Below are 13,933 nucleotides of genomic sequence, written 5' to 3' on the forward strand. Positions count from 1 at the left end.
GATTAGAAAGACTTGAATTTTAAACCGGATCACCCACGCTGACAGAGGTTTTATTATGAATAACGAACAGGCCAGTTCATTGGGAAGTAAATACAATTTTCGTGATAATATTATGCAAATAATTTATTTAATAGCACTCTACTACTAGTATTTTTAACAATGCTTATGTAGGTAGTAAGTAATGAACTACAATTCTAGCTTCTCTCCTGTTCTATTAGTCCCTGGAAATTCCACCTTTAAAAAATCTGCTACGTTCTTGTATGTTACTACTAATATCGCCTACAAACCAGTTACAAGAGACAATTTTACATACGTTGAAGGCAGGCTAAACGAGATATTCAGCATAAATTAACCATTCAGTTCAAAATTATTAACCAGGCAGTAAGTAGGACAAAACTGCATGTCTTACTTAAAGCTGTTGCTGATGAGAAAGTATACGTCATGGTTACTAGCACTTGGTCGGGGTAACGACAAGCTTTTTCTGTAACAAAAAAACTGGGTTAAGTTACAATACTGCACAGGCGCGTCAGCTGTGCCCTAATCAGTCTTAGCGCTTAATCCACAATACAACAAAATTAGTATGTATTATATAGATCCATATTACCCTTGCTAATATAGTATGCCTATCAGGTATATGTGTAAAGCGTTACCTGCGCACTTAATCTGAGTGTTGTTGGCCGTGAGAGAGTAACGTAGATCGCAGGCTGAATCCGGGCTACACAAACTGCCAGAATTAAAACTGATCTCACTGTTTACCGTTAATGGTTGACATTCTCGGTTATTTTGAGACGTCCGGCTTGTGAAGACACAGATGGAAAGGTCGCCGTAATCCTTGTTCATGAACTAAAAACGTTAAGTGTATGTAGAGTGGATGACTTGTTAAACAACGTCTACATTGTAACAAAGCGCAGATTATTAAATATTTATTTAAATTACTACAACCGAACGGGATTTTACACCTTAAGTTGTGTAGGTACAATCACTTCTAAAAATTATTGATTGCTTTAAAAAGTCACTTTCGTAAAAGATTACTTGTACTGTCCTCACATCAATTTTGTGATTAATGAAGTATTTTCATCTAACTTAAAGTAGCATCAAATTAAAATTCCAATTTGATCGTCCTGCCGGTAGTCCAACTGCTGTGCAGGTAATTAAAATACTTTAATTCAATGACTTTATTTGAATTGGTATTTACAACTGAACTACTTACTATAATGTGATGGAGATAACATAGACGAGAGTACAAGGGGCAATCCCCTCTTTTTAATAAAATTTGAATTGATCTCTCTCATTTTTGACTTTTCATATATTCGAATTTAAAAACTAGTAGCAACAGTTGATTTTGACACTAAATATCGCATTATATGGACATTATTCAATCAATTTGCGATGCGACATTATTTAATGGACATCAATATCGCATTATTTACGGAAGGGCTAGGGCAAAACTGCATTGTACGTGATTTTACCTGATTCATATTATACCTTTTGTAATGGATATATTGAGGAACAACTGAAATGGATAAGCATACATAATAAACGGTAGTAATTGAAAGGGGTAGTGCTATTTTTTGACCCGGATCTATCCCAATACTCCCAAACATGCAAACGTAGATTCCCATAAATGAAAGGGCATTGACATCAATCGAACTGGAATACCGGATAAAACAGTCAAGCTTGTCATTCACCCTCCAAACTTTGTTTACTAAAGCTAAATCGAAACTATATTTAGATCCCATCTATATAATTTGAATGGCTGAAACTGGCCAAAATGAAGCCGAATAAGGGCACATCCAATGAAAAATTGAGTGCATTATTTGAATAGTCGTATTTGGCAACAAAATGTCATCGACCTATTGCGGAAGTTTGCAACCAATTCGTTTTAATGAGTTTTTGAGGGCTTTATGTGAGTACTAATATCAGTCCTATATGATTCGAAAAATACAGTTTTTCTCGTTATTAAAAATTGGCATGCCAATAGTTTTTTTATTCATCAATTTTTAGCACTGAACCTACTAAACAGGTTTAAAAAGTTTTCTCATTGTTTTCACTTAACTTTGAGCTTCTAACATAATTTTTTCTCTATGTAAAACAAAATCAACGGGTTTTTGATTGAAAGGTCAGCCAACAGAAATGTAAATTTCTCAGCAGTTTAGACCTGCTATGAATTTTTAATAACTGGTATTAGCATTGCGGAGAGTTTTTGTTTTTCACAAATTTAACTTGTATGCAAGCTGATTTTTCCCTGAAATGTTCTATAGTTCAAGTGGTCACTGTTTAGCAATGTTAAATTTCGCTACCTACCCGGAAGGAATATAAAACAAAGTGGAGATTAAACCCCGCTTACGCTTATATTTCCCTTGTAAAATACATTTAAAATCCTGCAAATTGGAATGATATTTGAAAATGTTGAGCTGCTGGGAATTCAAATTAGTTAATATTCTATTGTAGAATTGTAATCGACAAAAGCTAAATACGAACTCTTATATACCGTATACATTAAATTTATAACGTTTTAATCGAAAACTCCCACTTTATATAAAGTGTCATTGATTCTTTTGTAAACTTGAGAAAAATCAGACATAGAATGTCTTTACCTTATATGACTCGAATAAGTTAAATGATTTGCATACTGACCGATGACGTGATTCATTTCATTTGTCTAGTGTAGTACTGAATAACTATTTTATACAATATTTAAACTTCAAATGTTATGTATGTTATATCTATAAAATTTGGGAAAACAGGGTAAGTTGTACTTCGTAAGGCAAAAGAACTACAACCTTAGCAACCTACTCTTACCTTGGTAGTTACAAAACCACGCTTGAGGTATTCGCGATGAATTTGAAAAACGTTTTCTTGTCCCGGGGTGAAATAATCCTGGAAACGCACATCTGAGTGATTACAGTAAAACTTGATTAAGCTGCCTGGAATAACACTCAGTTTCTCCACAATTTTCGTCACGGTGGAGAGGGCATTACTCGAAGAATTAACCACGGAATCGTCGTCGTTTTGGCTTAATTCCTGCAAATTGTAATATTAGCTTTTAATCAAAATTACTGGTAATTTGAGATGAACAACTACACCATAGGAATGGAGGGTGTAATTGTAATGAATGACAATTATACACTTTAATATCTCCCCTTTGAGGACAGAAATACAAATTGCAGTCGTTTTTTTAATGTGAGCGCCCTCTGTAAAAAAGTCCTGCTTTTTTATTCCTACCTAATTTCTTTCCAGAAATACGCTGTCAAAAGCAAATTTAATTATTTATATAAATCGACATAAATTATGTATTTTTTTAAACGTTTTTTTTGCTACTTGTCGGAAGAGACAATATGACTTTGATTCTCCCCAAAGAAACGGTCAGATGTTACGAATTTAAATTACATATTTGTTTCAAATACGGCTCTAATTTTATTTCTAAAAAAATTGTTTTTTCAACCACACTCATCAAATAAACGCCACTGCGATAGGTCAAAATTCTTTATAGAATAACTTGCAAGCAAATTAGCATTCACTCAAATTTATTAGACACTCTGAGAATGAGATTCCAAATCCAAAAACAAGTGGAAGTTCCTAATGGTTTGGTAAGGCAAAATTCGGTAAGCGTAAACGAGTTTCAAGCAGTTTTAAGAGGTTCAAGAAGTTTAGGGTCGGTCTAATTACGCTAAGAAAGTTAAATAAATAAGCTCAACTTGTCCAGAAAGCCTCTTAAACAAGACAGTATCTGTTTTTAGCTTTTGAACTTTTGAAAAGTCTTAATATTCGTAAGTAAGGATCATTGTTTTGCTGGTCCACTAGGGTGTAAATTCTCTTTTCTTTATAAAAATTTAATTAAATATTATAATGTTTATAAATTTCATTTCTTGGTACTATTGAAGTCCTCTCTGTTCTACAATATGGTATTTAGATTGTTTTACTTTTCTACGATTTTCAATAATGCTAATAATTCTTTGAAAAATTTTAAATCAAACGTAACTTTTAAAATTTTCTTGTGCCCAATTTATTCGACAAGGGAAAGTGGTCCAAGGAAATTAAGTTGATCTTTTTCTTTTTGATGTAGACTTAATAATTTGGGCTAAAAATGCCCTTCTTAAGGTCGGGAAACGTTCAGAAATCTAATTAAAAATATCCTCAATGCAGGGTAGCAGAATTTATATATTTTTTTTTCATTTTGTTATTTTTTTCCTAAATAAATTATTGTAATATGACTAAATCTAAAAAGCAGTTGAAACTCAGACATTAAACTAGCAAATGATTTCACATAATATTACCTTCAAAGTACCATTCAAATCTTGACTAACATAAATCATGACCGTTTCCGGGTAAGCTCGCTTAATAGCTTGTATAGATTTTCTTGCCCCAGTGACGTCACTTTCAGTTAACATCCCATTTTTGCTAAAAGTCAGGATGGCTCGACCTGTTGGGCTTAAAGCTGTGGAGTTACACTCAACTTGAGTTTGATATTGGTAATAAGCATTGACGGTTGCTAAACTTGCACTCAAATTTAAGGTTGATGGCCCTGAAAGACAAAGTTATTCTCATTTGTCAGAAACTAAGAGTGCTTTAAAAGCTTCAAATGTGGGCTTTAAGTACGTAATGACTAACAACACATCAATCGTCTAAGATGATTAGATCACCGTTAAATATTCCTCATTATCTTCACCTCCGGATGAATAGGCTTAATAAGACATTCTAGTGTAATTAGTGATTCTTTTATGTCACGTCGAACCCATATATGTTGAAAGCAAGTATATTATGTTGGTTTTTTTTGTACTTCACTATTCCGTTATTTCTATAGTTAAGTAAAAAAATACGCGGCAAACAAGTAGACGGTGGGATCGGGCAGCAAAAAGTTAAGGACTTTTTTGTTACCTACTTACACGTTCCCTGTTGGTCGATCAGTTCAAAAGTTTGGAACATTCCAAAAATTTCCCTCGTTACGTTCGTTATCCATTTTCCATTTTGGCCGTTTATAATTCCCACTTGACTACCATAGTAGGATACATCAACTGCTTCGGAAAGACCGCTGGAGGTTCGTAAAAAAAGTCCTTAGAAAAGAATCTTTTCAATAAAAAAAGTGGAAGAAGATACAACTTTGATTTAAACCAAACATCTCTGATTTAAAACGCAGGCTGTAACTCTTCTATTATTTAGATTAAAACACTTTTACTTAAAATGTATTCATTTTTCTGAGTAGCAAGATACAAATTGGAATGGAACTTCCGTGTATTATGGAAAACAACTACATAAACATTCTCTAAGACGTATAAGAAAGAAAAAACTGAGGAGAGCAGTAAAATAAATTTTTTGTTGATTGATTTAAAAAAATACTTATTTTCCATAACGTCTTGGAGAAAGACAAAAGGACGGCCAAGAAAATGATGATTTAATTAACAAAATATAAAACACATACGCTATTATCTGCTGTGTAGTATAAGAGTCAAAACTTCCATCCAAAATGATTATCAACTCCAAATTGGCCAACATTCGATTTCCGCTTACATACTCAATTTTATCGTAGTTGTTTACTATTGATCCTGAAACAAAAAGTTGGAAGTTTTGTTAAGACATGCATATACATTCTTTCAATTTTTTTAAAAAGTGAAAACTTGAAATTTTTGAAATTGAATTTTTCGAATTGAATTTTTCGACTATTTGAAAAATCGTAGCTCTTTTATTTAAAGTCGCAGGAAATTCGTTCCAATGCCATTCGAAAAAGCATAAAAAATACTACAAAATGGGTTCAAAATGGCCTCTGTAGCTCCTCCCGTTACCGAGATATTGAATTTCAAAAAGTACCTAAAAAACCTCTCTAGTATAATATCTTTACATAAAGTTTACTCCAACTTAGTTCCAAGTTTACTAGTCTCCGACAGGTCTGCATCAAACTATAAATAACGTGGAAAAAAATTTTTCTTCGTGACAAAAATATGCTGAGTGTGCAACTTTAAAAGTTTTATTGACGATTTGAATGGTACCACAGTGGTTCGGCCACCATTGGGTCCTGAAATAGAAACTAGACACTTGAGTACACATAAGTTGAGCTTTTGGTTAACCGCTTTTAAGAGGAAGTTAACAGTATTTTTTGCTTTATTTTGGATAATATTGAAATCTTATAAGGTTGATTTTATAAAATGTTAAAGGATGTTCGCCTACTTGTTTGTCAAAAGTAAATTGATTTATTAAAACGTGACTAACCCAATTCAATATTAAAACTAATCAAACTTTTTACTAATTATTCAGTAACAGATCACTTCAATGCTGTCAACTTTCGAGAAGCGTTTACTTCTTAACAGCTTTTTTGACGGTACGCGGAAGCTCGAAATTCCGTGATTTCTTACGGAACGTCCTAATGGAAATGACGGAAGGACATTTTATATTCGTGCATTTGCATCAAATAATATGCTTTTGGCTGTATATATCATGCAATCCAACTTTGGCAGTCAAATACAAACGTACCACTGGCGCTAAGAAGAGTTTTCAAAACAGTAATTTGCAAAAAATCAAACTTAATATTTAAAATTGTAAAACTCAAGAGGAAATAACAAAAATTTTGTGACTTGACTGTTCAGTAAGAAAGTTCGGATAAATTTAACTTTTCACCAGAGACAATAATGTCAGCAATCCAAATTTAGACGAAAACAATTTCCCAGTTATAAAAAACACTTATAACAACGACACTTCATTTTCCTAATCTTTAATAATTGAATCTCTGTTAAGTTGCCAAGCTCTTAAAATAATTTACCGTTAAACACTGTAAATAAATCAACTCATAGCCTTACGGAATAACAAGATAAGGAAAAAATAAAAAAGCAAGTGCTAACTGCCTTTTAAAAACATTATTAAAATACTAAATTAGCATTCGTTAAACTTGTTTAACTATAATTTGTTATCTTACCAGCAGAGGTTTTGAAATATTCTCCAAGTACTAAACTTAAATGCGTAATATAGTTTTCGGTTATAGTCAGTTCGTAATTGCTTCTAATGGCCCTCAACAATTGCGTAGCTCCGTAAATCTGCGAAAAAAAAAAACGGACCGTAACGTCCTGAATGTTTCCTAACTCAAACAATGTGTGTAACGATCAATGCTCGTTAAGGGGTATGAAAACTTACCTGCCTTTGTCATGTAAATTGAACAATTTGCATGACAAAAGCAACTTTTAGATTAGTTAAAGATTATAATTAGCAAGAACGCCAAAGAGTTATGCATGGAAGGCGGGAAATATGGAAATCTTCCCTACATATGTCTGGAATATGCATTTGTGAAACGTTTAGTTTTTAATTCGGTTACCTGGTTTGAAATGTTTGCATTCTCGTATAAGTAGTCCAAGGCCTCTTGTCTGTCAGTTACTTTGAAGTTAAACTCATAAGGAATTCCACGGTCTGAGTAGTACATGTCAAGAAGTTGGGACAGTCTAGTACTGTCCAGGATAGTTAGCAGATTTGCAGCTTTTTTACCTAACACAGTTCCTGGAAGAAAGTTTTCTGTGAAGACTACCGTTATTTTAGTGTTGCATTTAATAAACTTTAAACACGTGTGTATTGAAGGTACTGAAGCACAGTTGGTGGTAAATTTATATTTATATAAAATTTCATGTTGGGTTATTTTCAGTTTTCAGTGTAACTGCACACTGAATGGAATATAATAATAGCCGTTATTTATCACGAGGAAAAATCAATGCATGTCTTAAATACAATTAGGCAACAGTTATATTACCATCAATTCCTCCAAGAACTTCAGCCTCAGTTAAGTCCCAATCTTGAGAATCTAAGTAAAATGTCCTCGGAAGCATAGAGTCATTCCAGTATCCTGTATTACCGATGACAGGATTACTAGATGCTTGACTTAAAAGTACATCCGCTAAGTCACCAATTAAAGTGCCAAAAAGAACACTATCCACATGTTTGCTTCGAGTGTTTGCACTGGAATAACTTCTGGCTGTAAAAAATCACTAATTAAACAAAATTAATTTGGATAATCGAAAACGTTTTCGACTAACGCATTTTCCAAACACCTCAATTAAGCCATTTGAACGATCTTTTAATAATAAATTAAAACCGCGCTGCTGAAATGGCCAGATAAATGGATGTAATTACCGCTAACAATCCAAATTAAATTTGGAGGAGCAGCCTAGATATAGAATTAATTATGACTCGTCGTCATGAGGAAACAGGAGCGACAGGTTGCCTCTTGGCTGTGAAACCATTAATCCGGCAAATGTTGCGGAGAAACTTAATCCAGGAACGATGTATGCCAGGTAATTACCCGACATCGAGATATAAACCTCGTTCCTGCAGTTCAGTCATAAAATCGATCAAAGAGAAAACTCATACTAGCCTTTATGCATGCTGATGGCATCAACAACCTTTTGGAACGTAACTTGTTCCTGTTGTAATCCAGCTGCGATTCCCGCTAACAAGTTCGAAACTGATATAGGACCCCATTTTGTTTTTACGTTCCCCAGTTTTACGGGGCAACTACTCTGAGCACTGTACTGTGCGGACTTCCTGAAATAGTTTTATTGTTTTAACAATTTATTTCATTCTTAAAAATTGGTTCTAAAAGCTTTTACAAGATTCTACAATGTTCTAAAATATTCGAAATGGTTCTAAAAGCTTCCAGAAGGTTCTAAAATGTTCTAAAAACTTCCAGAAGATTCTAAAATATTCAAATTAGTTCTAAAAGCTTCTAGAAGGCTCTAAAATGTTCTAAAAACTTCCAGAAGATTCTGCAATGTTCTAAAACCTTCTGAAAGCGTCCAGAAAGTTCTAAAAGCTTCCACAAGATTCTAAAATGTTCTAAAAACTTCCAGAAGATTCTAAAATGTTCTAAAAGCTTCCAGAAGGCTCGAAAATGTACTAAAAGTTTCCAGAAGATTCTACAATGTTCTAAAATATTCGAACTAGATCTAAAAGCTTCCAGAAGGTTCTAAAAGCTTCTAGAAAGTTCTTTTCTAGTTCTTTTTACCCTTGATTTTCTACTGCAATTAAATTGCACAACTGTAATGTAATGACACATTTTGTCGATCTGTAGTGCCCTTAGATTGGAACTGACGACTAATTTCAATATACCAGTGAAACGGGGAAAAAGTATTTTAATTGTGTAAAAAACGCAAAATTCTAGACTTTAAATTGTCAGGTGAAAAAGTATGAAACCTTCGTTAATTCGTTCGTAATTGCTTTTTCAATAAGGTTGCTGAACCCATTTAATTAATCTGAAGTTTCAATTTGTCATCTAGTAGTAGAAACTCCATTGTTCAGCTTCTGAAATGTATATTGTTAAATGTTCATCAATGGATGTGTCGCTCAGTTTCTCTATCTCTACGTGCACTTTCATAATAAACTGAGTTATCAGGACAGAAAAAAATTGTTGATTGGAGGTCACGAACAGCAATTTTCTGCAAAATAAACTTAAACTGTCTTAAAACGTTTAATACTGCCGTATCTCAAACTCGAAGTGTCACGTCTTATAAATTGTAAAGCTCAACTGCTTTATATACAAATAGCAACAGACAGAATAAGCTGGTTGCAAATAACATTTTTGTTATTCCATATGCGTTGTTTTCGGTTCACGCGAGTATTCCGTCCTGGAATTGTTGCCTTTTTAACTTCTTAGAACCGTTCGTGGGTTTAAAATTTGTTGGAAAACTGAAATGACATCTTTTCATCAAAACGTATCAGGAAAATAATGTTTTATGTCGCTGAAAGCTATTAGGTGTCCATAAACCTAGTTTTCTAAATGTCAAAGATTTAATTCAGCTACTCAATCTAGCGAAATTCGTTCATTTCAGTAGAAAAAAAAACGATTTGTCGGTGTTATTAGATTTTCTTCACGGATTGCCAATACAAAGATATTTACAGGACTACAAGCCAAAAATGTTCACACAAATTTAGTTTTGGGAATCATCACTCTTGTAAAACCACTCATATCGATTTTCTTCCTACATGCACTTATATTCCCTGAACGCGAAAAACGGAATCTTTGCCATGAACCGAAAGAGCTTCTGAAGAGAACGTTTTATTATTATATAATGGCCTGTGTGCATTTAGGAGAAAGCGAGCATATTCTTTTCTATCTTCTACAAAATGGATTACTAGAATCCTCCTTTATTTATAACTAAAGGAGGATAAAGGACTTTACTTATAAAGGTACTATAGTACTACTTAAAAGTTGTATAGTAGTTACTTATAAAATAGAAATCTTTCAGAATTCAACAATGTTTATTAGACAAAATTTTCTTTTTTAATATCTTCTTTCTTTTTCAGCCCTTATTGACACTTTCGGAATATTGCCTGCAAAATTGTTATAATCCTAAAATGAATTATCTTAGATAATCTTTTAGAAATTAATCTTAAAAACCATTTCAAAAATCTGTACTACATAATTTAGCAACATTTTGAATATTCAACGACTGGTATTAATCAATACCCAGATTATGTATACAACATTTTAGAGTTGTAGGCCTGCTCTATCGGCAAAATGAGCCTATCCACATAGCTTGGGGCTCTAAACTCAACAGAGCATTTCCATGCTTTGCAATGTACCCTAAAATTACCAGGTCTTGATTACGTGAAATTCGCTAGAGTTTTCAAATCGTTTTCCAAGTAAAGGCAAAAAATGTCGATTGAAAAAAACGGTTTGGAAGCAATTTCCTTTGAAATAAGCTCTAACGGGGAAAATTGGAAACGTTTCAAATTTCTTTATTAATAGCAAATGCCTTTAAGTTAGAAAACAAATTATGTTGTATCACAAATTTGCCCTCTTCAACAGCAAAAAGGTCAAGCCCCTCCCATATTTCGCAGGGTTGAGAATTGTATTAAAATAAGTTCGACGAATGGCAATTTGTCAAAATTTCCGACACATAAAATGTTTAGCGTCGAAACTGGACATCGTTATTTAGGGGATTGAATCTCACATTTGGTCCTAATGGGATTATTATCTTAACATTTGACCCTTGTAAGTGTCCAATGTGCGGGAGAAATCTAATATACGAACCTTTGCTGGACGTTTTATCCCCTCAAGGGTACACGAAATCAAGGTGTACCTATTCCGTTTAAGTATATATAAAAAAACTCCTTGTGACCATAAAGGCAAGGAAAGTTTCACTCTTTTGAACTTCAAAAATTGCTTTGTTTTACGGTTTTTCAAACGTATATTGGCAATAAAAACCTTCTGTAGTGTAAGTAATAATCGGCTGGAAATTGATTTAACATTTGTATCACTATTTGAAATTGTGCTAAATCGGGGATTATATACCTTTTAAAGTTTCCTTCCAGGCAATTCCCAATGGAAACCAAAATAGTAAAGAGCTGTAAGCGGACTATTTTATCCAGAATTGCTTTGCTAGTTTCTCGTATATAAGAGACGATAGGCGTGACAAATGTTGCGCATCTATGAAATCGATGCTGGCTTTTTTGAAAGAGATTGTCTGTAAATTTATTCAAAGCTAGTAGCAAATAACCAATATGAATTTTGTTTTTGAAGATAGAAGTGAAAAGCTAAATGTGAGGAAGTGACGAAAATTGAAAGTAAATTGTCTCAATAAATATTTAGTTTCAGTATCAGTTCTTATTATGTTAAATTGTTTTTTATATACAGGGTAACCAGAGTTTTGATCGGACAATTACACTGAATGCCTTTCATGTAACAACTCTTTCAAGGTATTTTTTTATAGATTCATTATATAGCAGAACTATTGCCTACGTAAGTGTCCGCAATTTTACAAAGACTAGAGGATTCAATTAAGGAGATAAGTAGAGAAGCCCTACCAACATCAAGGAAATAATCTGAAGATAAGAAGTTAATCACCCGTCACGGCCGATAATTAAAACAATCTTCCACCTTATTAACTTTATACCAAAGAAATAATTATCAGTAGGGGCGGGGGTGGAAAATTAATTTCTTTTTGAAACGATTCATCCCAACTGTTTGATTTGGTGCGTCGATTGAGAAAGCATTTTACTGGTCGAGCTGTTTTTGGCAGGACATTCAATTAATTTGTTTTGAGCTTGATAAATATTCCAAGGTAACTGTCACAGGAAAATTGATCCTCTTTTTAAATGTTTAATCCAGACCGCTAGAGTGGACCAATTAGTCGAGCTAAAGTATATATTAAAAGCATTACTTACTCTGGCATTAAAGAATTATCCTGACAAGTAAAAGCTTCATCTCCTCTTTCAAACCTGTCGACGGTATTGGAAGTCAATCGATGTAGAAAACATAACTCATCCAGGGTTAGGGTTTCCAGAGGGAATAATGAAATTCGTCCAGATACTAAATAATCTCCGATAACCTTGTATTTGTGAAATTTATTCAGAGTTGCGGCGTAAGGAATTGCCAAATCGTCGTTTACAGTTAAACTTGGATTCTTTTGAATTCCATCGAAAATTATTCTGAAAGTTATTTATGGTTAAAAATAGAATTTTAAGGTTTCAAATTCAGCACTCAAGGGGGTAAAGGATTGTTTTTCAATATTTTAAATAGAAATTTCTCCAAGACTCAAGAATAAATTGACACGATTTTCACTTTTAGATTGAGCGATACATTGTTAAGTGTAGGAATAATCCTGTTAATTGAAATTTTAAGCCGGGACTGTTTACGGTACCTTAAAACGACAAAGCATTTTTCGAGTTAATCACTAAAAAATATTTACCGACATTTTTGCTGCCCCTGGCATAAAAAAATTACCATAGTAATTACTCAAGGTAATTACTTTAATTTATATGTACATTTTTGTACCTAGAGGCAAGTTTACCCTTCATACCCGTGTAACATCGACGTAGCTAAGGTTCGTGTATCAATGTTGTACATATCATTCAACTCCACTTTACGAAGCATTTCAATTAAAAGTTGCATGGTAAGAGGCGGTCTGGATATTACAGAGAAGTTCCTCCTGTAGCATGTTTGTAGAACGTCTGGCACTGATGATGTAATTTCAGAATTTTCACTTAATGCACCTAAAAATTAAATTTTAATTGAACAAAATGAGGTTTACACCTGAAATAGACAGAAACTATAAAAGTGGATTAGGCCTTAAGGAACTAAAAAAACCTCATATGGTGTTATCTATTCAGTGCCCTAGCCCGTAAAAATGACTTTAAAAGTTTCACTTGGGAAACTAGTCTTTAATATAGTCCTTTATAAAATAATGTTGCAAAACTAAAAACTATTAAGATATTCGATGTAATAGTAATAATGAATTTTTTAATAAAGAGACAAATGGTCAGCTAAGATTGTTCAGAACAATGTAACTAATTTATTTGCAATAATCTGATTGAAATGGTTCACATTGTTTTGAAATGAACTATAGTTAAGCCAGGGTGTAAACCGTAAAATTTTATTTTTACAACTTGGAGAGCCCTGTAAAATGTTTTTTATTTTTTACCCCTGAAATATCTGCACAATACGTGACTTTACTTCCATTCAGTAGAGAATAGAAAACATAATTCCTCTACCGGTAACAAAATAGTTAAAAGCACCAGCACACAATATACTTACACAGCAAAATAAACCCTAAAAACAAAATTACACCTGCTTCCATCATACATTATAACATTTCACGCACAATAACAACGGGTGTTAATTATTCTACCATATACTTTTAATCTGAACCTATACTCCATGCACATGAGATAACAATGATAAAATTGTTATCATAAACAGGTTTCAGTCTACGAAAACACGTGAAATATTATTCTCTCTTGCATGTAAATATACTGTGGAATTGCTGAATTTAAAATGTTAGTCAGTGAGTTTTTTTTTGGTAAAAAAACATTCTTTAAAAACTGTATTAATATATCAGAGTTTTATTTATTTACAGAACGTTAATTTAACTACCTAGCAATTTTTTCAGAAGTGTCTGATCACTGTTTCCAGATAAGAAGCCTTAATTAATCCGTGGTAGATGAGTATATAAAACGCGTATGC

General features: G+C 33.1%; 1 protein-coding gene across 3 annotated transcripts; it reads right to left on the reverse strand.

Annotated features, from left to right (window-relative positions):
• Positions 1-96: 96 nt before the first annotated feature.
• Positions 97-13,721, reverse strand: LOC145739251 (uncharacterized). Of its 3 annotated transcripts, XM_081994713.1 has the most exons (13): positions 13,505-13,718; positions 12,771-12,963; positions 12,136-12,399; positions 8,345-8,514; positions 7,724-7,945; positions 7,298-7,476; positions 6,905-7,022; positions 5,420-5,543; positions 4,887-5,032; positions 4,278-4,525; positions 2,803-3,024; positions 651-843; positions 97-481 (listed from the first exon to the last, which is right to left on the reverse strand). In XM_081994713.1, the coding sequence occupies exons 1-13, from the start codon at positions 13,548-13,550 to the stop codon at positions 357-359; spliced, it is 2,250 nt and encodes a 749-aa protein (XP_081850839.1). In that variant the 5' UTR covers positions 13,551-13,718; the 3' UTR covers positions 97-356. The 3 variants fall into 3 exon arrangements, with proteins under 3 accessions (XP_081850839.1, XP_081850840.1, XP_081850841.1); XM_081994714.1 differs by lacking the exon at positions 12,136-12,399 and having other exon boundaries at positions 13,505-13,717; XM_081994715.1 differs by lacking the exons at positions 4,887-5,032; positions 5,420-5,543 and having other exon boundaries at positions 13,505-13,721.
• Between the last annotated feature and the right edge of the window lie 212 nt (positions 13,722-13,933).

This window comes from Ips typographus, linkage group LG16 (genome assembly GCF_016097725.1).
Source record: "Ips typographus isolate SLU linkage group LG16, UJ_Ityp_2.0, whole genome shotgun sequence".
Taxonomy (NCBI): domain Eukaryota; kingdom Metazoa; phylum Arthropoda; class Insecta; order Coleoptera; family Curculionidae; genus Ips; species Ips typographus.